The 26,121-nt window shown below is 42.8% G+C and overlaps 2 protein-coding genes across 3 annotated transcripts in view; one reads left to right on the top strand and one right to left on the bottom strand.

The window, feature by feature from the left end:
- Positions 1–1,153: 1,153 nt before the first annotated feature.
- On the bottom strand, positions 1,154–14,798 carry GINS3 (GINS complex subunit 3). 2 transcript variants are annotated; one of them, XM_026684191.2, is made up of 3 exons: positions 14,589–14,798; positions 13,710–13,940; positions 1,154–2,476 (listed from the first exon to the last, which is right to left on the bottom strand). In XM_026684191.2, exons 1-3 carry the CDS (start codon positions 14,769–14,771, stop codon positions 2,246–2,248), a joined length of 645 nt encoding a protein of 214 aa, XP_026539976.1. In that variant the 5' UTR covers positions 14,772–14,798; the 3' UTR covers positions 1,154–2,245. The 2 variants fall into 2 exon arrangements, with proteins under 2 accessions (XP_026539976.1, XP_087828024.1); XM_087971898.1 differs by lacking the exon at positions 14,589–14,798 and adding an exon at positions 14,236–14,509.
- Positions 14,799–15,486: 688 nt separating this feature from the next.
- Positions 15,487–26,121, top strand: part of HYDIN (HYDIN axonemal central pair apparatus protein) — a 285,840-nt gene continuing 275,205 nt past the window's right edge. The window contains 5 exon segments of the mRNA XM_087971902.1: positions 15,487–16,733; positions 18,075–18,206; positions 19,760–19,885; positions 21,733–21,852; positions 25,192–25,326. Of these exon segments, the coding sequence (XP_087828028.1) occupies positions 18,087–18,206; positions 19,760–19,885; positions 21,733–21,852; positions 25,192–25,326 (501 nt within the window). The 5' untranslated portion in view covers positions 15,487–16,733; positions 18,075–18,086.

Raw genomic sequence — 26,121 nt, 5'->3', positions numbered from 1 at the left:
ACACCTTTGCTGCAGACCCAAGACCTTTGGCACCCGCCGCTATTGCTTTCCCTTCTGCCCATTCCGCCACGTTTGGAGCTACCGCTTCCGTGTTGGGAGTGCCGCCACCATTTGGAGCACAGCCGCCACGTTTGGAGCTGCCGCTTCCGTGTTTGGAGTGCCCCTGCCATTTGGAGTGCTGCCGCCATTTGGAGCACCGCCATCATGTTTGGAGCTGCCACTTCCACATTTGGAGCTGCCGCCGTGTTTGGAGTGGTGGCAGCGCTCCAAATGGCGGTGGTGCTCCAAACAGCGGCAGTGCTCCAAATGCGGACATGGCAACTCCAAACAGCGGCAGTGCTCCAAACAGCGGTGGGGTTCCAAACGTGGAAGCGGCAGCTCCAAACGCGGCGGTGGCATGGGCAGAAGGGAAATTAACAGCGGGGGGCGCTGAAGGTCTTGGGTCTGCCGCAAAAGTGCTTGGCAGGAGTAGAGAGCTCTCCGCGCTCTGCCATGATCGCCCATTAGCTGGTGGCGAGGAATTGCTGCCCGCGGGGCGCTCCTAACGGCAAGTCCCTTCCCCCCATTTTGCATTTTTTTAAAATAGGCCTAAATTTGGGGGGATGGGCTTAATTTCATTTTATGCCTAGAAAACATGCTGGGTCTTCCTATTGGGGGAGGTCGTATTGTTGGAGAAACACAGTAATTATGTGAATTGTGTGGATATGTTAACTTCTCTCATGTTTTCATCATAAGCTAAAAAATAATTCAATATCATGTTTCTAACATTTTCTATTGGCCATTTTAATTCTCAGCTACCAACAGTCTTATACTCATCTAAACATGCCCATTCAAGTCTCCAAAATTTTAATATCACCAAGAGCAGTTGTTATATATAATTTTTATGTATGTGTTATTGCGTAGAGACTTCAGAGTCTTTATATTTGTTTTTGTCTTGCATTGTAACATGCACAGCATTGGTGGTATTCAGCCGGTTTGCATCTGTTTGTGGGTTGCTGAACCGATAGTGACTTCTGGCTGGCCATGCCCCCGACCCAGTTGCTTGAGCAGGAGGTTGGACTAGAAGTCCTCCAAGGTCTCTTCCGCCTGTTATTCTGTAACTCGCAGTTTTGGAGTGGGTTGATAAATAATATACTCAAAGAAACAATTGACTTGGTGTTTTTCATATTTAATAAAATTATTTAAAAGAAAATGTTCCGCACACTTTTCACATGGTCTATTATGTGATCTATTATCTGTCAGACAGGATTAACAGGCACTCCTTGGCTCAGACACAAGCTTATAAACATTCTATCTCAAGCCCATGTTCCATGGTTCTATACGCGGTTTTGGCCTCTCTTGAGGAACCAACCACCAGTTTCCCACAGTATCTACCCGATTGGTTTGTTCTAACAGGATTGGCACACTCCAGGTTCCAATGCCATTTTCTGGTATGCACTTTTCCTGTGGCAACCCGTCCTCTGGAATGAAGTCCTTCAGAATTTGAATGGCTCCCACTGCTGCTATTTTGAAGAGTCCTTTGGCAAAGACAATCAACCTCCCTTTCTTTGCTGCTCCCCTCTGGGTTTATTGTCTTTACCATCATCATTTTGTTTGATGCTGTGTTTTTGTGAGTTTTGTTCTGACTTTTAAGTATTTTTAACAAGGGTCAACTGCCCAAAGTGGCTGGGAGTCTGACAACATATAATTTTAATGATGATGGGATTGACTATGAAACCCCAAGAGGCAGCTTTTTAACAGAGAGAACTGTTTGCCCTCAGGCCCTGGATGTAGTCACAGAACTGCAGCTCAGAGACTTTCTTCTAAGAAGGCCGCATTTCTAATCACCTTTGTGAGTGCGAAGACACAGGCTACACTCCTTGGATCTGTTCTGATGGTCCTCAGAAAGGCCACTTGACTGGCAAGTAACAGGAAACTGGGACTAAAAAAAGATAGCTATATGCTTACGTTTCAATTACTGCTACAGAAAACTTGCTGGACAATAGCTAATTATTCCATGCATTTCTAAAGTCCTTCTTTAAATTATTACAACAAAAATCTAAATAGAAACATTGAAATGTTATTCCCCAAAGCAATTTGTTGCTGCTGCTGTATCTATTCATTCAGAGTCAGAACATTATTTGGCATCCTATCTCAAATTACTACTGGAAATAATTTTAATTGGATAAGTGAACATTGGTTCTTCTCAGTGCTTGAACCCAAGTATCCACAAAATCCACGTTTCCTACAAGGCCTCTTTGTGATCTTAGCTGTCCACGTCAGTGAATTTTCTCTTTTTGTAATTCTGGATGAGGCTAGATATTGTGATTTGGGAGGCCTGACCCATTTCCCAGCATTGGAAGTCTTGGAGTCCCTTCTGACCAGTCTGGAATAAGGCCCGCTCCAACTCATCCAGCCGGGCCACCAATGCAGATGTGTCCTCATTGAAAGTATTCTGGGAAGAGTCCATGATATGACGAAAACGGCCAATAAATGTCTACCAACAGAAATAGACCTATTTAGCATGGAAAACGTTAGCTTGGATTCTTGCAACCACCTGATTCTTGGATAGATACAAAACATCTGTCTCTGTGCCAGGTTTCATTTTAATCACGAAATTGTTAACCTGGGAAAGGGAAGATGGAGCAGTGCCAGATCAGGGACAGGCAACTCAGTGCCTCATGGGGGTCTTAAAATTTCAATTCCCAGCAAAACTAGGCAGTGTCGTTTAACATTAGGAATAAGTCCCACATAGCTGTAGTCCAGAAACTGCCTCGCCCTGCTCCAGACATCTTAGCATTCGTCCTCATTAGGCGGAGCCTTTGAGAGCTGAAGTATAGCAACAGTTGGAAAGCCAAATATCCCCAATTCACATTCAAAGGCTGCCAGAATGAAATGAAAGTTCTGAGTGCCCTTGAAATGGATTATATGCACCTTATTCAGCAGTAGAGCCTGATTGAGACCATTGCTGAACGAAGCCTGAAACCATAACTCAGAACTGATAAATAATCACTCCACTCCTATCCCAAGGATCAGTTCAGAGCCTTTCTGAAATGGGAAGTTTAACGAACATCAAAATAATATTATGAGGATGATTATTGCTCTACTATACCTAGACAACACATTGTTTATATAGACATAGAAAATTTTGCTCTTTCTATATTTAACAAAAATTATTTAAAAACAGTATTTTAGATGGCTCTAGTAGAAGAAGTTGCCATCTGGGACAACTGCTAGATGGCTGCAGAAAGATAAGAAAATGGCATTTTGCTACCATTTTGTATTTTCCAATTTCTATAACTTGGACCCGATAACTATCATACGTGTGTCCATTGAAGCAGAATTTTTGTTTAATCGCAAATAGGGCTTTAATAATATTTTTATACATGCTTAAAAGAGAACTTTGATTTCACACATGCATACACTGTATAAAATGATAAATGAGCTTTAAAATAGATTATGCCCATTAAATTTAAGTCTGCTAAACTGAGTTTTGTTAAGTATCACTTCTGAAAATTATGGCTATTTTTCTCTGCTTATATTTGGGGTTGCCTCTCTCTTTAGTTGTTCCTTCTTTTTACCAAAAGCCTTAGAATTATGCCTTTTGGGCTATTGCAGTCTTTTGTTTGCTCAAATATCAGCCTCCAATAGAAAAATGTAACAAACAAATGTATATTCCCCAATAAAAACACTTTTTTAAACATTTTCAATACAAATGTTCTGGTAAAAATTATTTTAAAAGAGTTTTTCTTTGGATAAGAAAATATAACACAAATGAAGGCGAATATACGTGTCCCAGAATAATGTTGCAGGATCCAGCCTGGCTGGGTCACGGATACCAGAGGTTTAGACCTTTTGAGCTTTTGAACTCCTGCTGGAGCTCATCCTCAGAGAACATCTCTCTAGCAGCGTGTGTGTTTTGGGCTATTCTGTGTGTGGTATTTATATGATGCCTGTTGTGTGTGGCTTTTTAGATGTTGATTGGGGTGTTGATGGCTGGCTATTGTTGTTGGCTATTGTTCACTTATGCTACCAAGCCCTCACCTCCTAAGAACTTGATAAGCTGGTGGTAAATCAGAACTTCTGTTGACTAATGAGAGGCCTGCTTCCCAGGCGTCAATTCTTTCCCCAGATGTTTTTGTGCCTGCTTGTCCAACAAATTGAGTAGACATATATCGCTTCACAGTGCATTACAGCCCTTTCTAAGTGGTTTACAGAGTCAGCCTATTGCCCCCAACAATCTGGGTCCTCATTTTACTGACCTCAGAAGGGTGGAAGGCTGAGTCAACCTTGAGCCGGTGAGAATTGAACTGCCAAAAGTTAGCAGAAATAGCTTGCAGTACTGCATTCTAACCACTGCGCCACCATGGCTCATTAGCTGCAAAATTGAATGTATTGCAACATTCATTGCAACAAGGTCAGATAAGGAGATCTGAACTCATTTGTAGTTCACATTGCAATGAGCAAGGACATACATTCAATTTTGCAGTACTAAGAGTGTTGGGCAAGCAAGTAAAAAAACAGCCAGGGAAGTGATTGAAACCTGGGAAATGGCCCCTTGTCAGTCAACAGGAGTTCTGATTTACCATCAGCCTGGCAAGTACATAAAAATTCAAACAAGCTTTTCCTCTAAGTGTACTCGGTTGATGATGGCAAGCCCAAGACCCAGTCTGCCTAAATATACAAATGTGTTAACCTCTTCAATTGGTTCATCATCTAATTGCCATCTATGTTTCTGATGCTGTTTTCCAAAAACCATGATTTTTTATTTAGAGTTACTAATGGTTAGGGAGTTGACCTAGGGAGTTGGCAATAAGAGTTGAATCTTCTTAATAGCCTATGCAATCCTACTTGTGAATACAATAATAAAATCATATCACCAGCATAGAGTAAGCTGTTACAGTATGTATTTAGGATCATCGGCATATGTACCTTCATTAACCCTGGCAAATCATTGATATATAAATTAAATAATAATAGGCCCAGGATACACCCTTGCCTTACCCCTTTATTTGGGTGAATCCTTTTAGTCAGCACCCTCAAACAGGTACTTGTGTAAAGGGCTTTAATCAAAGCCAGCAGTCTAGGTTCTATTTTAAGAGATGTCAGTTTTCTCCATAGTACTTCTCTGTTTATCATATCAAATGCTGCTGTGAGGTCTATCAAAGCAGCAAAAAGGGATCTTAAAGGCATATTTGGCAATTAGATGGTAAAGCAGTTGTCAACAGCGGATCGGCTTTGTCTAAAACCTGCTTATTCTTCTGCAAGGACATGGTTTTACTCTACCCAGATTTCAGTTCTATTTAAACAAGGGTCTCCAAACTTGGCAAGTTTGAGACGTGGACTTCAACTACCAGAATTCCCGAGCTAACAGGACTGGAGGAGGAATTCTGTCAAGTTTGAAGACCCCTGATTTAAAAGGAACCTAGCATATATTTTTGCTACAATGTCAATCAGTCTGATGGGCCTGTAGTTACTAGGATCGTTTTTATTTTCTTTTATATATATATGGGACAACTATTGACATCTTCCACCCATCTGGTATATGGCAGGTGTTATTTATGTGTGTAAAAAGACCTGCCAATATTGGACCCCATCAATTGGGAAATTTCTTAAATAATTCTGCTGGTAAGAAATCTTCACCTGGGGCTTTATTGCTATTTAAGCTTTTAATAATGGATTGTATGTCTTTTCTCCTGGCCAAGGGGGAGGAGTTCTAGGGTTTACTGAATCATTGCTTAAGGACAGTTTCTCTACAAGTTCCATGGAAGCAAACAAATACTGATAATAATTCTCCCAGACCTCAGTACAGATTGGTATATCAAATGAAAATCTCCATTCCTTTAGAACACCTGCTACAAAGTGCCAAAATATTACCGAGTTATGACTTTTGGCAGCCAACTTGAATTCTGACCTTAATTAACCATCACCTACATATTAAGGGTCAATAAATAAAATCTACATTGCACAGGAAGTACAGGTGAAACTCGAAAAATTAGAATATCGTGCAAAAGTTCATTTATTTCAGTAATTCAACTGAAAAGGTAAAACTAATATATGAGATGGACTCATTACATGCAAAGCAAGATAGTTCAAGCCGTGATTTGTCATAATTGAGATGATTATGGCTTACAGCTCATGAAAACCCCAAATCCACAATCTCAGAAAATTAGAATATTGTGAAAAGGTTCAATACTCTAGGCTCAAAGTGTCCCATTCTAATCAGCTAATTAAGCCATAACACCTGCAAAGGGTTCCTGAGCCTTTAAATGGTCTCTCAGTCTGGTTCAGTAGGAATCACAATCATGGGAAAGACTGCTGACCTGAGAGTTGTGCAGAAAACCATCATTGACACCCTCCATAAGGAGGGAAAGCTTCAAAAGGTAATTGCAAAAGAAGTTGGATGTTCCCAAAGTGCTGTATCAAAGTACATTAATAGAAAGTCACGTGGAAGGGGAAAGTGTGGAAGAAAAAGGTGCACAAGCAGCAGGGATGACCACAGCCTGGAGAGGATTGTCAGGAAAAGGCCATTCAAAAGTGTTGGGGACTTTCACAAGGAGTGGACTGAGGCTGGAGTCAGTGCATCAAGAGCCACCACACACAGATGGATCCTGGACATGAGCTTCAAATGTCGTATTCCTCTTGTCAAGCCACTCCTGAACAACAAATGTCAGAAGCGTCTTACCTGGGCTAAAGAAAAACAGACCTGGTCTGTTGCTCAATGGTCCAAAGTCCTGTTTTCGGATGAGAGCAACTTTTTCATCTCATTTGGAAACCAAGGACCCAGAGTCTGGAGGAAGAATGGAGAGGCACACACTGCAAGATGCTTGAAGTCCAGTGTGAAGTTTCCACCGTCTGTGTTGATTTGGGGAGCCATGTCATCTGCTGGTGTTGGTCCACTGTGCTTCATTAAGTCCAGAGTCAACACAGTCCGTCTACCAGGAGATTTTGGAGCACTTCATGCTTCCTTCCGCAGACAAGCTGAATGGGGATGCTGACTTCATTTTCCAGCAGGACTTGGCACCTGCGCACACTGACAAAAGCACCAAAACCTGGTTCAATGACCGCGGGATTACTGTGCTTGATTGGCCAGCAAACTCGCCTGACCTGAACCCCATAGAGAATCTATGGGGCATTGCCAAGAGAAAGATGAAAGACATGAGACCAAACAATGCAGAACAGCTGAAGGCCGCTATTGAAGCAGCCTGGTCTTCCATACCACCTCAGCAGTGCCACAGGCTGATAGCTTCCATGCCACGCCGCATTGAACTTTTGCATGATATTCTAATTTTTCGAGTTTCACCTGTATCTGAAATATTTTTTCACTGCAATGTTTTAAGATGAAAATTATTTGGGTCTTATCGTCCATACAAAGAAAGGAGAAAACAGGAACCCTAAGCTTGGGCTGTTAGTACACAATTATAATGCAGAATTACATCACAATTAGGCTAATGTGCAGTGCAGAATTGATAAGTAGTACATTAATTGAATGGACTGTTATTATATTCACAAACTTTTTCTTTTGAAGGGCTCTGAAAAATGCAGCATTTGGTAGCTGTTTCACAGGAATAGACTACAAGTCGGTCTTGAGAAGACTGGGTGGTGTTTGCCCCTCACCCCAACCCCAGGTTCAGATATATTTCCATTGTTGGTCGTGGATGGTGTAGCACTTCCCTATTCACGACTATGCAACTGGGGAGTCCTTCTGAACTTGTGCTTACTGTTCAAAGAACAAGTGACAACTGTGGCCAGCACGCTCATCTTGTGCACCTATTGACATGGAGGCCCTTCAGTTATTCATGTACTGGTCACCTCATGATTGAATTACTGCAAGGCACTGTACATGGGACTGACCTTGAACACATCCAGAAACTATCACTGTTACAAAATGCAGTGACATGAGCAGTAATGGGCATGTTCTTGCTATGTCCATGGATCACTGCGGCTGTGCAAGCTGTGCCAGTAGGCTGCTAAGTGCAATTCAAGGTTTGTTGAAAAAGCCCTGTGTAACATTGGGGGGGGGGGGATATCTGAGGCCTATCTCCAAACATTTCTGCTTGCCTGGTACCCTGACAGAATGGGGGTGTTCTAGTCCTCCCTATGTTGTCACCTTACAAGTGTGAGGAAGCATTGTTAGGTATAACATTGATACCAAATATGGTTTGGGTGAATAAATATATAAAACTTAGATATCATGGTTTAAGTGCTTATCACTTTAAGCACAATGCTGCAGGCAATTAGCCGATTAAGGGTGCGGTTAGAAGTTACAATATAAGGAAGCATTAGAAGCTGGAAAGCTTACTGCGACTAACTGTGTCTTACTGCGACTAATTGTGAGTGCCTGTGACTGAACTGTTCTTGTTTGCTACTGTTTGCTGATTTACTGCGTAATTCTACTGTTATACTGTTTGAACTTCTTGCTGAATATCCAGCGTTTGTTCCTCTGGAGAGAGGCACCGGAGGAGGAGAAGATATCTTTATCGGCTGATAAAGATATTGCAAAGACTCTTAACTTGGACTGTAATAGTGAGTCTTACTGGATGGAAATATAGTGAATGACTATTGGACTGAATGACAATGCTTTAAAATCTAAATGGATTAAAAGCTATTTAAACTACAAACAGTGTTTGTGTTCAGTGTGTGTATACTCTGGGGCCCTTCCGCTCTCGTTTGGCTGCCTGGCTTGACTACTGCTGCAATACTCTGCTAGGGGTTAATCCCCAAACACTAACATTGGTTATGGGCCCAGCAGCATAGTCTAACTAACCAGGATATAGCAGAGAGAGTTGGTGTGAGTTGCACATTACTGTAAAAAACAAACTGTTTTAATTAGTTTAAAATAGTTAAAATATCTGAAGAGTAATGGCACAAGTAAATTTGTCACAACTGTCCATGATATCCAGGCTGGACGGAACAAACTATGTTTCATGGTCAATGAAATGTAGTTTACTTCTACGTAAAGAAGGTTTGTGGGACATTATAGCAAACCCACCAGATGTGAGTAGCTGGGATCCTGCTGATGATGATGATAACGAAAAGTTACAAGACTTTAAACTGAAGAATGAGCAGGCTTTATGCATCATAGGACTGACTCTCTGTGATCAGCAGCTTGTCCATATTCGTGGAGAAGAAAATGCTGCAAACTGCTGGGAGAACCTCAGGAAGATTTATGTTCGGGACAGTGTAGGAGCACATATAAATCTTACACGGAAGCTTTTTCGAACGCATCTTCAAAGGAATGGAGATATGTTAGTTCATTTAAACTGTATGAAGAGCATTTTTCAAGAATTGCAAGAAAAAGAGCTTATATTTAATGAACTGCAACAAGTCTACATAATATTATCTTCATTAGATCAAAGCTATGATGACTATGTGACTTCGTTGGAAGTATTGCCAAAAGATAGCCTCTCATTAACCGACATTACAGGCAGGCTACTAGAAGAAGCCAGAAGAAGGCGTGAGCGTGACGAGCTGAGAGAAGATAAGAAAGAAGAGAAATTATCTTCAAAGCCTGTAAGAAACCAGCTAAGCAAAGTACAGCACCCGGAAGAAGAGAATTTATCTTCGACGGCATACACAATTAAAAAGTGTTTTAATTGTGGAAGCAGAGGACATCTGGCAAAGTTTTGCAAAAAGAGAAAAAGCCAGAATATAAAAAAGCCAAAGAAAGCATTTGAACTAGCCATGTTTAGCAAATCTGATGTGAAGAATGATATATGGGTGGTTGACAGTGGCGCATCCCACTGCATCACAAGAGATAAGACAAAATTTATAAAAATGTCTAAAAGCTCTCAACATATATCTCTTGCAAACGGCTGGAATCTTAACGCGAAAGGTCAAGGTTTTGCACATTGTCCGTGCATAAACCAGGATATAAAAATGTTGTATGTACCGCAACTAAAGTTTAATTTGCTTTCAGTAAGGGTATTAGATAAATTAGGTTATGTAATTACTTTTAAGGATAATAATTGCATAATTGAAAAAGATAACAAAAGGGTAACTGCAGCTTTAAATGGAACATTATATGTCTTAGATAATAGTAAGAAAGGGGAGGCACAAACTGTATTTAATAATATAAAACCTCATAATGAATGTATCCATTTATTGCATAGGCGTTTGGGGCATGTAAATTTTAAAATGCTAAAACGTACAGTTGAGTTATCTGAAGGAATAAGGTTAAAACCTTGTGATAAATATTTGCGTTGTAATGTTTGCTGTGAAGATAAGAGCAAAGTATTGCCTGCAAATAGGCTAAATGGTTTCAAAACAAAAGAACCTTTAGAAGTAGTATTTGCAGACATCATAGGTCCAAAGAAACCCAGTATGGGGGTGCTAGATATATACTGAGCATTATGGACCATTATTCTAGATATGGGTTTTGCTATTTAATGAAAAGCAAAACTGAAACATATCAACATTTTTTCAATTGGCTTAGGTTTGCTGAAAGAAAGTCTAAAAGGCAACTGATAACCCTGGTGACAGATAACGCACGAATTTATTAATAACAAATTCCAGAACAGACTTAAGGTAGCTGGAATAGAGCATAAGAAGTCTGCTCCATACAGGCCAGAACATAACGCTTTTATTGAAAGAAGAGGCCAAACACTACAGGCAATGGTTAGAACAATGTTAAATGATTCTGGGTTACCTGATTCTTTGTGGGGGAGGCTACAATGTGTGCTAATAACATATTGAACAACGTTGTTAATACAACAACAGGTGAAATACCATTTACCAGGTGGCATGGCAGGAAACCTGACCTAAGTTACCTGCACACATTTGGTGCACCAGCATGGGTGCATATTCCTGCACAACTCAGAAAAAAAGGGCAACATAGAGCTAAAAGATTTTTCTTCGTTGGTTATCAGGCAAACCATAGGGCATATAGATTTTGGGAGAAAGGCACATCTAAAGTGTTATGTAGTGCTAGTGCCCAATTTCTAGAACATGAAGGATGGGAGAAATTAGAACAGGATGCCAATAAAGATGTAATTATTGAATCCTATAGAAATCCCATTAGTTATCCCTGTAACTTTAAAAATAAAGTAAAGAGACAAATACAGGATGAAATAGTGCCCATAAAGGAAGAAACAGATTCAATAGCTGAACAGGATGAGGAAGATGAACAGGTAGTAGTTCAACAAAGTCCTCCTGTAAGCCCTGTAATTCCCAGAAGAACTACACGTGTATCTAGACCGCCTGATAGGTACCAGGCTAACACAGTGTGCCAGATTAATCAAGTTCCTAATTCTGTAGAAGAAATTAAAAAGTATCCTACTAAGGAAAAAGAAAGATGGTATGCAGCAATGAATAAGGAACTGAATTCATTAAGAGATATGAAAGTGTATGAGAATGCCAAATTACCTGTAGGTAAGAAGTCCATTGGCTGCAAATGGATATTTAAAGTAAAAACAGATAAAGATGGTAATTTAATCCATAAGGCAAGGTTAGTAGCCCAAGGTTTTAGGCAGAATGCCAATGACTACGATGAGGTGTTTGCACCTAGTCTTAAGGCAGCAACCTTGAGGGCAGCTTTAGTGTGGGCAGCTAGTAAAAACTATATAGTTAACCATCTAGATGTGGAAACTGCTTACTTGCACGCCCCATTAAAACATACTATTTACATGAAAAAACCTGTTGGTATTAAAAGTGAAAATAAGGATAATAATGATTGTTGGTTGTTAAAGAAAAGCATCTATGGTCTTAAACAATCAGGCTATGAATGGAACCAGTATATTGTAAAGGAACTAGACAATATAGGATTTAAAGCTGGTTTAGCCGATCCATGTTTGTTTAAGAGGGAGACAAATGGGAAAGTATCATTATTATTACTATTCACAGATGACATTGCATTGATAACTGAAACTAATGATGAAGCAAATAAAATAATAGCATCATTAGGAAAGAGAATAAAGATCAAGCAATTAGGGGAGATAAAGAAGTATCTCGGTTTGAATATAAAGAAAACACGGAAAGGTTTTAAGATATCTCAGGAAGATAAGATAAGCAAATTGCTAAAAGATTACAAGATGGAGCTTTGTAAGCCAGCTAAGACTCCAATGAGTCAGGAGTTTAGCAACACTGATGAACAAAGCCCGGAGTTTGATAAGGTGATTTATCAATCTTTAATTGGTAGTTTGAGTTATATTAGTAATTGGTCTAGACCAGATATTTCGTACTGCGTGAATCAGTTGGCTAGATTCAATTCTGCACCATGTGAAAGACACTGGAATGCAGCTAAGAGGATATTAAGATATCTTAAAAAGACAATGAATTATTCATTGTATTTAGAACCAAAGGGTGATTTAATTCTGAGTGCTTATGCAGATGCTAGCTTTGCATCAGAAAGAGACACTAGAAAGTCGACTTCAGGAACAGCCATAATGCTGGGTAAGACATTAATAGGCTGGAAGTCAATAAGACAACAGCATATAAGTTTGTCTACTATGGAGGCAGAATTCTCCTGTTTATCACTGTTATGTACAGAATTAATAATGTATAAACAAATGTTAATTGATATAGGTATAACTGTGGATTATCCTATAATTATACATGAAGATAATCAGGCAGCAATTCAAATGGCCACAAATATTGGAGTAAAAACAAGGAGCAAGCATACAGATCTAAGATACCTAAACGTGAGACAATCTGTAAGAAGTAAGATGATTCAGCTAGAGTACTGTATGTCGGAGGACAATTTAGCTGATAATTTTACTAAAGCCCAAGGTGCCAGTAAGCACCAGGAGAGTTGTGAAAAATATGGGATAAGATTGTAAAAGGTATTATATATTTATTTCACCCAAAGGGGGAGTATGTTAGGTATAACATTGATACCAAATATGGTTTGGGTGAATAAATATATAAAACTTAGATATCATGGTTTAAGTGCTTATCACTTTAAGCACAATGCTGCAGGCAATTAGCCGATTAAGGGTGCGGTTAGAAGTTACAATATAAGGAAGCATTAGAAGCTGGAAAGCTTACTGCGACTAACTGTGTCTTACTGCGACTAATTGTGAGTGCCTGTGACTGAACTGTTCTTGTTTGCTACTGTTTGCTGATTTACTGCGTAATTCTACTGTTATACTGTTTGAACTTCTTGCTGAATATCCAGCGTTTGTTCCTCTGGAGAGAGGCACCTGAGGAGGAGAAGATATCTTTATCGGCTGATAAAGATATTGCAAAGACTCTTAACTTGGACTGTAATAGTGAGTCTTACTGGATGGAAATATAGTGAATGACTATTGGACTGAATGACAATGCTTTAAAATCTAAATGGATTAAAAACTATTTAAACTACAAACAGTGTTTGTGTTCAGTGTGTGTATACTCTGGGGCCCTTCCGCTCTCGTTTGGCTGCCTGGCTTGACTACTGCTGCAATACTCTGCTAGGGGTTAATCCCCAAACACTAACAAGCATGCCTTCCCTCTCATAGCTCCTACTCTCTGGAACAGCCTACTTTAAAAAATACACAATGCCCTCTCTCATGGGGTTCCAAAAAGCCCTTACATACTAGCTTTGTCATCAGGTCTAGGGTTACAATCATGTATTCTTCAGGGCTCTGGTCTGGTTTGTTACTGTCATGACTCTCATAGTCTGAGTTGCTTTTGGTACGGTTTGTTTTAAACGGTTTTATTTACAAGGTAAACAGAGTCTACTGGAATGGGTGGCTATAACAAGTTTCAAATAATAATGAAGAATTATAAGCTGTAAGAAGCAGATCTTTTACCTGTAGTATGGACTGAGCTAATTCAGTATTTTCAGGATTGTCAAAATTGAGTAACTGGGACCCAAATCCATAGTAATATGGCCCCAATTTATGCAGGTCAACCACACTGGCATCCGCATTAAACACTGTCCGCCAGCTCTCCTTGTACACCTTTGGTAGCTCCACAGAAAGAATCCTCCGCTTGTCATACAAGCCTTTGGCCAACCAGAGAGGGATTTCCAACTTTGAACCCTGCATAATGGGACAGAATACAAAAAAAGGGAGAATACAAAAGGATATAACTGAACATTCCCAATGCTGCTCCGAGTAGCCCTGTAAGTAGTAATTCAATGGAGGTCACCCAAGCGCGAGACATCTGCAGCAGCCGGATTTCCCACTTTAAACGCTATCCAGGAGGCAACCGTGACTGCTCTTGCAAAGGAAAGAAGCGGTGACGAAGTCGCGGAGACAGCAGACTCATTGTGCATTTCTGCGGTGGGGCGGGCCTCGTTCAGCCAAAGTGAAAGCGCCCCCACGGGAAACCTACCACGCCAAGAAGGGCTTCGAAAGCCCCTCGCCCGCCCCCCGCACGGGCTCTCCAGTTAAGGGAGGGACGCGAACTTCTGAGCGCGGGGACCGCAATGCCAGCACTCCGCTTCCTTGGCATGGGCGGGCAGTCCTTCCCCGGACTCGGCCCGCCAGCGAGGCTGCCAGCTGGACACAGGCGCGGCCTGGCCTGGCCTTAAGCGCCGCCGACTCCAATCCAACCGCCCGGCCGCCCAGACCCGCCACCGCCCGTCTAAAGGAAGCCGCCGAGAGTTCCCCCCTCCCGGGCAGACGCTACTTCCGCCGCGCGGCCGCCGAGCGCCTGAGTCCGCAGCGGCGCGGAGTGGCCCTCACCTCCGGGAGCGCCTTGCCGGGCGCAGCGGCCGCGTCGGCCCTGGCTAGGAAGGCAGCCAAACGAGGCCAGGCGACCTCGGCACGGCACGGCAGCCGCTCCTGCGACATAAGGATGTCGGCCAGCGAAAGGAAGTTCTCGTCGGGGCCGAGCGCGGCCTCCACCGGCGCGTAGGGGTCAGCCATGGCGCCTTCCGAGCCTTTCAGCGGCCCGTGCGCCTGCGCGGCTGCGGCTGCTTTTCCTTTGGCTGCGAAGGGCGGGGGCGGATCCTGGGGCACACACCCTCCCACCCGCGGAGGGGGCTAGGTGGGGGTTCCCTAAGGGGCACGTGGGCCAGCATTGTCCCAGTGCAGGGGGTTCCAACGTTGGGAACTTTAAGACTTCAACTCCCAGAATTCCTCAGCCAGCAATGGGTTTGTTTAGATTGCTGAAATTTAAAAAACAATCATGGTTTGGAGAAATCACTCTGAGCTTTCCTTACTCTTAATAACTGCTTCAGAATTTTCTGTAAACGTTTAATTTTATTTAACTTAATTTATTATATGTGTTCTTAAATATTGATTTTGGATTATAAATAAAAAAAAACATCCAATTTAGAGGCCTGTAATGCTCTACTCCAGAGGTCACCAACCTTTCAGACCTCAGGGACAACTAAATCCATATTTTTAAATTCTGCGGACCACTAATATGAATCCAGCGTGCTGCTTGACGAAGCACCTGAACACCCAGTGACAGGATGGGGTCCTTCAGGCAACTCGACGTCACTCACTCCCACCCAGTTACATGACCCCCCAGCCATGCCTACCCAGGTTTTGTGGCTCCAAGTGTTTTCTATGGGAAACAGGTGTCTCTGTCTCTCCCTCCCTCTCCCCCACTCTCTGTCTCTCTCTCATCTCTCTCTGTCTCTTTCTCTGTCTGTCTCTCTGATCTCCCGCTCTCTCTCATTCTGATTCTCTGGTGCTCTCTAGGTCTCAAGGGTGATTCTTCAGCTTTTGTTGATGCTGGACACACCTCGGTCACTCAGGGAGACACACGACCTGCTCTCCACCCTGAGATACTCGCCCGACCCAACTGCGGCCAATGCGCTGCATCGTAATGGGCTCCAGGAGGAGGAGGGGATGCCGTCTCCACCATTGAGAAGCGTGCTAAATTTAACTGTGCTGCACAAGGCGCTGCAAGAGCAGTGGGCAGGCCATGGAAGTGGCAACAACAGCGGTGAAGCGAAACGGCCAGAGAGGAAATTGTGTGTCTCCCTGAGCACCAAAAAGGGCTGGAAGAAATGCCTGTGAAATCCAGCAAGAGATGAAGGAAGTACAATGGCGCTTTGCTCCTGCTCTGGACTATGGAGTGAATCTCCATCCCCCACCCTTACCTTCTCAGACCCACAAGGAGTGGCGGGGAGGACGAGGGGCAGGGCCAGCTAACAGGGAGCCACAGCAGGGGGACGAAAGAGTCACGGGTTGCCAACATCCGTTGCTTCGGCCCACCTGCACCACCCCCTTGCCGCAACAGCACTACTACCTCGTTCCGGCCAGCAAGGTCTTCGCTACTCCTTGCACATTGTACCACCTGCAAAGTTGCAAGTTGCATGTAGCACTTTCTATAGCAGAGACTTCCAGCCCCACCATGAGCTGCCTGGCCGGTCCCATATTCCAGAGCTCTAGTCACAGGACTGGCCCATTGGTCATTCTGGAGCAGCTCCTCCACCCAGGTGCTCTGTGGACCACCAACATTTTCTTGCAGACCACCGTTTGATGACCTCTGTTCTACTCACTACTTCCCTTCAATCTTGAAATGGACTTGTCAATACACACAGGCTCCAATTATTCAACTCCAATTATTCAGCTAACTATTCTCATGTATTCTAGCACTGATGAGGTTACCTAGCTTGAGTAATAAAACCTCTGCATAACAACAGCAGAGTTCAGGGAGGACCAAGGACCCCTAACTGTACTCTTCTAATGATGCTATAGAACAGCCCACATTTTGACAGCTTTTCTACCATAACCAGAGTCTTGCAAACTGAATGCTTCACCAAAATCAGAGAGGCTGGAAATCTCACCAAGCAAAACCAGCAACTGAAGATGGACCACAATTATGTTATGCCAAAGCCAAAGATGCAGTGACTCGAGCACTCTGCGATGTAGGTGAGAAGTGCGAAGTTCACAGGGTCCTTCTATCGAGAAAGGGCTGCAAAGACATGTGGACTTCAACTCCCAGGATTCCCCAGCAGCACATACTGGCTGAGAAATTCTGGGAGTTGTAGTCCACAAGTCTTAAAGTTGCTAAGGTTGGAGACCCCTGTTTTAAAAAAAGGGTGGGGATGGAGTCACTGAGTCAGTCGCGAGTCAGTCGCAGAGCTGAGGCTGCTCCGCCAGACCGCGATAGCGGTGACGCGGCTTCCCGCAGGAGAGGCGGCTAAACTCACCGACGCTCTCAACTCTGGCTCGCCTGCTGGCCTTGAGGAGCCGTCCAGGCGGACTGAGGAGGGCGGGGCGCGCACACGAGACCGCCGCGGGGCCGCACGCGCGAGGTACTTCCAGGCGTCTCTCGGAGGCGGGGCGTGCGACTGTTGCCATAGCGACGCGGCAGCGCGTTGCTGGAGCAACAGGCGACGTGCGGGCCCTTCGGCGTTGCGGAGTCGAGTGCCGGGCTTCGGGACGTTGGGTGGGTGCGCTCTGCCGGCCTGCGTCCCCTCCAACGCCTCCCCGTTGGCCTAGAGCCGGAAGCGTCGCGGCGTACTCCGGAGCGGAGCCCCGGAGAAGCCGCCGTCGGGGACCCTCGGGGGGCGTTTCGGCGATCGCTTCGTCGGTCCGCCTGGTGAGTCCTGGGCTGCCCGCCGGACGTGCGGGAAGCGCAGCCGGGGGCGCCGGGGAAGGTTCAGCCAGCGGTGGGCGGAGCGGCGAGCGGGCGGGTTTCTGCTGGGCTTCCCCCCCACCGCTCCTGGTTTCTTTTACAGCCTGGAAGCCTGAAATGCAGGATTACCCTCTGAAGGCTTTTGCTCCCGGGGGAGGAGAGGGGAGGTCAGTAGGAAGTGCAGACTCCGCCCGCAGGAACCTCCGCGCCGCCCTTCCCGTTCCGAGGAGGAGGAAAGCGGGACAGGCGATCCCACCCGGAACCTCCCCGAAATCTGCCCCGTTCCAGCTGCCCGGGTGCCCCGCCTGCAAACGGCCTTTTGGGACACTCGGCTTGGGTGACCCTTGCAACGGCCGCAGTTCAAAGGCGGCGGCCTCTGCCAGGCGGCCTCAGTCTGGAGCGGAGAGCTTCTCTCGTCAGACCCAAAGGAAGGACCTGAAAGAGATGCTCCCTTGTTGCTGAAACAGGAGCCAGAGTTTACCAGGAAAAAAATAATACTTCCAAGCTAGAAATCGGATCGTAAGACAAGGGTTTTTTAAAACTCCCTCGAGGATCTATTTCTCTCATTAACAGTCCAAATAATACTTTGCATACTTCCCAGCTTTTAAAGAAGCTTATTGTTCTTTTTTCAGAGACTGACAAAGATGCTAACTGATAGAGCCCGGAAATCTCTGCTTCCTTTGAAGTTACCAGAAGGATTTCAGAGCAAAGTGGTTGCACCTCGAAATGCAAAGTTGGTTACAGAGGAAAAGAAGGATGCTCCAGTATGTTCCTTTAGGGATGGATGCGGATAAAGGACAACTTCCTTGGGTTGACCTTCACACCTGTTGACTATATGGCCTTAACTGTGTTGTTTTCTTGATAACATTAATATTTTACCACTGCCTTCTGCTTGGCTGGTTTTTGACTTCCCAGTAGAACAACACTGTATTAAATTTGCACATCACCTGACTCTCAACAACTTTGGGTGACTTGCAGCAATTAGCAATACAATTACAATAAAATCAGTAAATTATAAAAATTTGATAGCAAGTATGACAACTAGAGAGTTTTCATACTTCCTTGCTGATGGTGAAGGTTGGTCTAGTCACCAACCTTGGGATTTCTTGATGGTTTCCCATCAGTGTCTGAAAACACTCATTTCCCAGAAAGCAAACTGGAACAATAAGCAAAAGTAACTGAGAGCCAGTTTGGTCTAATAAAGCACCATGCCAGACACCAGGAAGCTGTGAGTTCTAGTCTTACCATAGGCATAAAAGCTCCTGGGTGATTTTGGGCCAGTGCCTCTCTCTGAGGCCAACTGCCTTCACAGGGTGGTTGTTGGGGGGGGGGGGAACAAAGGTGTGTTGGATATGTTTGTCTCCTTGAGTTATTTATGAAAATAATGAAGGATAAAAAAATTAAATCTAAAAAAATAGCTTAACCAAAAATACAATTCCAAAACAGGTGAAGTCTGAGACTAAACTTGCATTTTTTAGATCCAGCACCCAATTCATTGAGGATGATAGAAATGGACCCAAGAAATGAAGTGCCCTTGTCTTAAGATGTCAGTTGGGACTGGAATATCCATCACTATACAAGGCATCACTTAGTGACAACAATCCCTGCACTCCTGCTGCTGCCATTACCCGAATCTCATAGTCCTTAAGCAAGGCAATTTCCTGCCAGCTTCTCACACCTCACATCTCAGTGGGGAAGCAAGCAGGAAGCTGTGATTCCCAGGCTTCAGGTGCTGAGTGGGGGAAGGAGCAAGGGGGTATGGGTGTGTGTGCAGGAAATCACAGGGAGGGAGGGCAGTGTACAAAGGAGACATGAGAGGCACAGGTCAGGGAAATGGCACCAGTTAGTGGTGGGAGAAGTGCAGTGACATCTGGGGAGGGTGCATGGAACTTCAAGGCCTGGTTATAACCACTGTTTATTCAGCACCATCATAATGTCAGCTTTGTTGAGCTGCAGGATGCTTAGAAATGCTTAATGTATCCCAGACTCCCATTGCATAGAAATCAAAGCTAATGACGATCAAGGTAATGCAACACAAAAATGCAACCTCTCCACAATTTCAATTCAGAGATGGCTTTGTTCAACCTAAGGAAAATAGGGAAGTATAGAAGAAAGCTGCAAATTAATGTTATTACAAATGAAAATTCCAATAATTGAAATGGACGATCTGCATTTATGTCTTTTAAAAGAATTTCAGTGGGAAATCATTTTTCATGGACTCTACCACAATAGGTTGGAAACACATCTCATGGAACAGGAACAGCAGGAAGAGCCAATCTTGATGAAGGTGTTGATGCACTTTTGCTTCTCTTTGCAGCTGACACCCTCGGCTTTTCTGAAAGAGATATCTCTCACAACAGAACAAAGGCTGGCAAGCACCCATGAAGTACACTTGCCTCACATAATTCAGCTTTTGGACATGAGTGAAACCTCACACCAGAAAGTAAGTATTGTTTTTTTACTTTAGGGCAGGACCTGTGGGCTTCTTGCAATACATGGGTATGAAAAGATATGGCACAGGATTTTATTAGCTTAAAAAATACTTGTATATTTTTATATTAAAAAAAGAAGAGATGCCAAAGGTAATATGAATTGGTTGAAAAATCCTAAGGCAAAATTTGATGTGGCATCCAAGAAGTAGGAGTGGAAAATGTGCGCCTCTGGGATCATGTCTCAAAATGGTATCCTTGGAGTTGTGCCTATTGATGGGAACCATCCAAAAAATAACAACAAAATGAGGCTGTTTTTCACTTTACCCCACACAATACCAATTTATTAAAATCAACCTTCAATTTGATTGATTTTTGGCTAGCAGAGTTTAGATGCATCTGAATAAAGCATGCCATGTGTTGCATGCTCAGATGTATTCTGTCTGCCACCTTATGCATTTATGAAATGCCTGACATTACTATAATGGAGAGCCAGTTTAGTCTAATGATTAAGGTTAGAAACTGGGAGACCGTGAGTTCTAGTACTGCCTTAGGATCTAGCCCCTAGACTTTGAGCCAATGACTGTCTCTCAGCCAAACCAACCCCATAAGGTTATTGTTATGGGAAAATTAGGAGGAGGAATGAGTATTAGATATATTTACTCCCTTGAGCTGTTTATCAAAGTAATAAATATGAAATATAAATTAAATAACTAAATAACATTCAAATTAAAAGTGCATAAAATTTGTTCTGATTTAACTGATATTCTGCTTAAAACCCATTCCCTCCTAGTTTCTTAAATAAATTTGTGATGATAAAACCAGTGGCCGTTTGTTCTCCTTTAATGGAGTATCAGGCCCTTTGCTCCTGAGCCTTTCACTTCACCATATTTAACTGAAAGGAAGCCAGCCCAGATTGCTCCCACCCTGTGGCCCAGGAAATACCGTAATAGTCTCCCCTTGGCTACTACAGCCAAATCTCAGCAGCTGGGAATCAGCCCTAATTCTTTCTGCCACAGAATGAAGCCACACTAGGCCACTGATTCATCTAGCCATTGGTTCTTCCTTGGTCATGTAGAGCACAAGCTTGCCAGGGAAGCCGCAAAGCATGAGGTGGGCCTGATATTTTTTTCCTACGAGATATTCAAATAGCAAATACAGGCAGTCCTCCACCTACAACCACGATTCAGCTCAAAATTTCCATTGCTAAGCAATGCAGTTGTTAAATGCGTTTTGTTCCATTTTCAACTTTTCTTGCCACAGTGAATCACTGCAGTTTTTAAGTTAGGAACACGGTTGTTGAGTGAATCTGGCTTCCCCATTGACTTTGCTTGTCAGAGAGTCACAAAAGGGAATCACATGATTCCAAGACATTGAAACCATGCCAGTTGCCAAGCATCTGAATATTAACCATGTAACCGTGGGGATGCTGCAACAGTGGTAAGTGTGAAAAACTACATATACCAATCACATAAGTCGAAGCCTGAGGGCAGGGCTGCAGCTTGGAATCTATAAAATCTTCTGGGCTATCTGGTAGTCAGAGCTTTCCTGGGGAGAAAAGCTTTCTGGCTTTGCCATGGCCCTTCAAAGCACCAGAGATTTGTCAGACCCCCATATGGCCAGAGTTGAGAGAGCCCCGAGGCTTAGCTTTACTTACAAAGGCAGTTGTGAGTACCCTGGGTTATTAACTCTGGCTAAGTTTTAAACACCTCACATTTCAGTCAATTATACTGTTTTGCTCTATTTAATGGATCTTATTGCCAATGTTAGCTGCTCTTTACCAGTTGCTGTAATGGTTATTGATGCAATGTAACTGCACTAAGGAACCCCAGTATTTCCATCTATTGCTCTGCATCTTCAGTTCTCCTCGGTTGATCTGGATCGGACTCTGTTTCAACCATTCCCATCAGAAGTGGTTTTTCAAAATTATGCCCCTTGTGAGCTCTACGAAGTACCACTGATCCTGAGGAACAACGACAAGGTAGCCTTCATCAGCAGACTTGGGATATGGTTTGTGGGGGGAGGGGGTCATGGGAGGAAAAACTTAGGTTTCAAAGAGTTATAACAGTTTTTCTTATGGAATGATAATCATCCGGATAAGCTTTTTCAAGAGAAAGATTTGCTTTAATGCAACCTATTTAAAGATGAGCTATAACAATATCTCTTTATTGTATTTTTGTTACTTCCATGAATCGAAAGATTTCTAGTCTTAATGAAAATTTAAGGCTTCATCCATACTTTGAACACTTCACTCTTAAAAATCCCAGCAAGATTATTTTAACTATTCTTTCTAGTTGCCATTTTGAAACTGCAGGGGCAGAAGGTTCAAAAGGAAGCAAATTTCTGTACTGCCAATTTTGTTCTCTGGAAGAAAACTTGACTCTCAATGAACTATTTAAAAATGGAGAGAGTGAAGTAGAGTTTCATGGTATTGTTTATTTTTAAACTTCAGCCTCCTGGTTTTACTTCAATTGTCAGAATGTACTCTTGGGATCCTAAGATATTCAGACATTCTGTTGGGGATGCGTTTTTATCAGAACAGTTAATACAGTTAGTATATTTTTTACCTAATTGAACAATCATAATGAGATTATATAGCTTCTGCATCCGTTATATTTTTAGTCACAAATAGTCCAAAATAATTTTGCTACCCTTCAAATGGCAACAGCAATTTAGTTTCCTTCCAGTTTTGTAGTAAGTTACTTTACATCAATAAAATGCAGTGCAGAATTATTCTGATTCTTGTTATTTTTCTCATGATTTTTTCTCAGCTAAGCAAAGAATTGCACAGCATATTAAGATTATGTAATTTGTAATTATTTTGTCTTTTGTTATTTTTCTGGATTTCTGGAAAAATACATCCATCTCATCTGAAACTAACTCTTTTATCTTTAAAAATATGCTAAAAGAGAATAAACCTTATATTTAGAAGTCTATTTCCAATTTTAAAAACCATCTGGCAGACAGTACAGGACAATAAAAACAAGGACAAATAGGCTGAAAAACAGCTTCTATCCCAGGGCAGTAACTCTGTTGAATTCTACTGTAGAGTGCAATATTAATGCAATATCAGGGGTTTTCAATTCAATGTATAGAATGTGAAGAATGTGTTTTGTGTTTATTTTTATAGTCATAATGTACAATGAAGATGGTATTTAATTTTGTTGTACGAGGTGCAATGATAATAAAGTAAACTAAACTAAACTAAAAGATGCCTGTTTGCTATGTCTTGACTTAAAGGTAAAGGTTCCCCTGCACATACAGGTGAAACTCGAAAAATTAGAATATCATGCAAAAGTTCATTTATTTCAGTAATGCAACTGAAAAGGTGAACCTAATATATGAGATAGACTCATTACATGCAAAGCAAGATAGTTCAAGCCGTGATGTGTCATAATTGAGATGATTATGGCTTACAGCTCTTGAAAACCGCAAATCCACAATCTCAGAAAATTAGAATATTGTGAAAAGGTTCAATATTCTAGGCTCAAAGTGTCCCACACTAATCAGCTAATTAAGCCATAACACCTGCAAAGGGTTCCTGGGCCTTTAAATGGTCTCTCAGTCTGGTTCAGTAGGAATCACAATCATGGGAAAGACTGCTGACCTGAGAGTTGTTCAGAAAACCATCATTGATGCCCTCCATAAGGAGGGAAAGCCTCAAAAGGTAATTGCAAAAGAAGTTGGATGTTCCCAAAGTGCTGTATCAAAGCACATTAATAGAAAGTTATGTGGAAGAGAAAAGTGTGGAAGAAAAAGATGCACAAGCAGCAGGGATGACCGCAGCCTGGAGAGGATTGTCAGGAAAAGGCCATTCAAAAGTGTTGGGGACTTTCACAAGGAGTGGACTGAGGCTGGAGTCAGTGCATCAAGAGCCACCACACACGGACGGATCCTGGACATGGGCTTCAAATGTCGTATTCCTCTTGTCAAGCCGCTCCTGAACAACAAACGTCAGCAGCATCTTACCTGGGCTAAAGAAAAACAGACCTGTTCTGTTGCTCAATGGTCCAAAGTCCTCTTTTCTGATGAGAGCAACTTTTGCATCTCATTTGGAAACCAAGAACCCAGAGTCTGGAGAAAGAATGGAGAGCACACACCGCAAGATGCTTGAAGTCCAGTGTGAAGTTTCCACAGTCTGTGTTGACTTGGAGAGCCATGTCATCTGCTGGTGTTGGTCCACTGTGCTTCATTAAGTCCAGAGTCAACGCAGCTGTCTATCAGGAGATTTTGGAGCGCTTCATGCTTCCTTCCACAGATGAGCTTTATGGGGATGCTGACTTCATTTTCCAGCAGGACTTTGCGCCTGCCCACACTGCCAAAAGCACCAAAACCTAGTTCAGTGACCCTGGGATTACTGTGCTTGATTGGCCAGCAAACTCGCCTGACCTGCACCCCAAAGAGAATCTATGGGGCATTGCCAAGAGAAAGATGAGAGACATGAGACCAAACAATGCAGAACAGCTGAAGGCCACTATTGAAGCATCCTGGTCTTCCATAACACCTCAGCAGTGCCACAGGCTGATAGCTTCCATGCCACGCCGCATTGAGGCAGTAATTGCTGCAAAAGGGGCCCAAACCAAGTACTGAGTAAATATGCATGCTGATACTTTTCAGAGGTCCAGTATTGTTCTATGTACAATCCTTGTTTTATGGATTGCATGTAATATTCTAATTTTCTGAGATTGTGGATTTGGGGTTTTCATGAGCTGTAAGCCATAATCATCACAATTATGACAAATCACGGCTTGAACTATCTTGCTTTGCATGCAATGAGTCCATCTCATATATTAGTTTCACCTTTTAAGTTGCATTACTGAAATAAATGAACTTTTGTAGAACATTCTAATTTTTCGAGTTTCACCTGTACATGCTAGTCATTTCCAGTTTTAGGGATCAGTGCTCATCTCCGTTTCAAAGCCAAAAAGCCAGCGCTGTCCAAAGACGTCTCCGTGGTCATGTGGCTGGCATGACTAAACACAGAAGGCGCATGGATCACTGTTACCTTCCCACCAAAGTGGTCCCTATTTGCATTTTTACGTGCTTTTGAACTGCGAGGTTGGCAGAATCTGGGACAAGTAATGGGAGCTCACTCGGTTACGCGGCGCTAGGGATTTGAACCTCCGACCTTCTGATCAATAAGCTCAGCGTCTTAGCCACTGAGCCACCGCATCCTCATGTCTTGACCTATGGGGAGTTTAAATATTTTTATTGTCACCAGCCCTCTCCCCATTTACCAAACAGAAGTCCCACTATTTTCTTGTGGTCTTGATTTAATCTTTTCACTGAATGCTTCTTTTAATTCCTGCATTTCCTGCAGATCCCACGGCTTGTGAAGATTGTTTGTGAGAGTTCACCTTACTTCAGAGTCATCAGCCCCAATGATGTGTGCAACAAAGTCGCACCTGGCATGCCATCCACATTCCGCATTCTCTTCACTCCTGAGGAAAACAAGGCAATCCTTTTTTAATGTGTTGTTCTACAAAGTCATTCTCTATAAATATGCCAACCCCCTTCTGTTTCACAGGTTGACACAATATCGCTTTTCACTCTCTCTGTCATAATGATTAGAAAACTGGCAGACTGAATGCATGAATCCTAGCAGTACTAAAATACAAATCTGTGAAACACACAACATGTGTGTGTATATGTGTGTGTGAGAGAGAGAGGGAGAGGGAAAGAGGGTGGGAGGGAGGGAGGGAAAGGGAGAGATAAGGATAAGATGGTGGAAGCAGTGTTATGCTGAAAGTAATGCATATACAAGGAGGCAAGTCTTGGCTCACAAGAATGCTTCCCTCACCTTGTCCTACTTTCCTCTCCCCTTCTGGACACTTCTGCCTTCAAACAAGATGACAGAGAATTAGTCTTACAAGAGAAGATAGACGGAAGCTGATTTGACCATCTTGTTTAGCATAATTGTTTTGGTTTAGTTAACATGTATGCCATGGGTTATTAAACAAGGCTCAATGGCAGGCTTTGCATTTGTATTGACTTTATCTACAGTAAATATCTGTATTGCAAGAAGATTGCTGGATATTTCAAACTCTCCATGAGTTTGTGGAGATTGTCCATGCTTCCCTATTCTTGCAAACCGTGCTTTTTCACACAAATGTATTAATTTATACAGTGCCTTTTGTGCTCTATAAATTTTTCATCTCTCCTTTTGAGAAACTCGTCAAGTCCAAGATTCTAGTCATAAGTTGAGGACTACTTATCTGCAAGGGCTCTGATCTCCTCTGTAAGGGTAATT

This window comes from Notechis scutatus, chromosome 9 (assembly GCF_049901735.1).
Source record: "Notechis scutatus isolate UNSWTSFEM ecotype Mainland chromosome 9, rNotScu1.2, whole genome shotgun sequence".
In the NCBI taxonomy this organism is placed as follows: domain Eukaryota; kingdom Metazoa; phylum Chordata; class Lepidosauria; order Squamata; family Elapidae; genus Notechis; species Notechis scutatus.
The sequence above is the reverse complement of the archived record's forward strand: the minus strand, read 5'-3'. Positions and strand labels throughout refer to the sequence as shown.

Excerpts from the sequence above, each read along its gene's own strand:
- GINS3 (XM_026684191.2), bottom strand. The coding sequence starts at position 14,771 with ATGGCTGACCCCTACGCGCCGGTGGAGGCCGCGCTCGGCCCCGACGAG. Across the intron at positions 13,941-14,588 it reads CCGGCAAGGCGCTCCCGGAG|GGTTCAAAGTTGGAAATCCC; the intron begins GTGAGGGCCACT and ends CCCATTATGCAG. Across the intron at positions 2,477-13,709 it reads TAGCTCAGTCCATACTACAG|ACATTTATTGGCCGTTTTCG; the intron begins GTAAAAGATCTG and ends TTCTGTTGGTAG.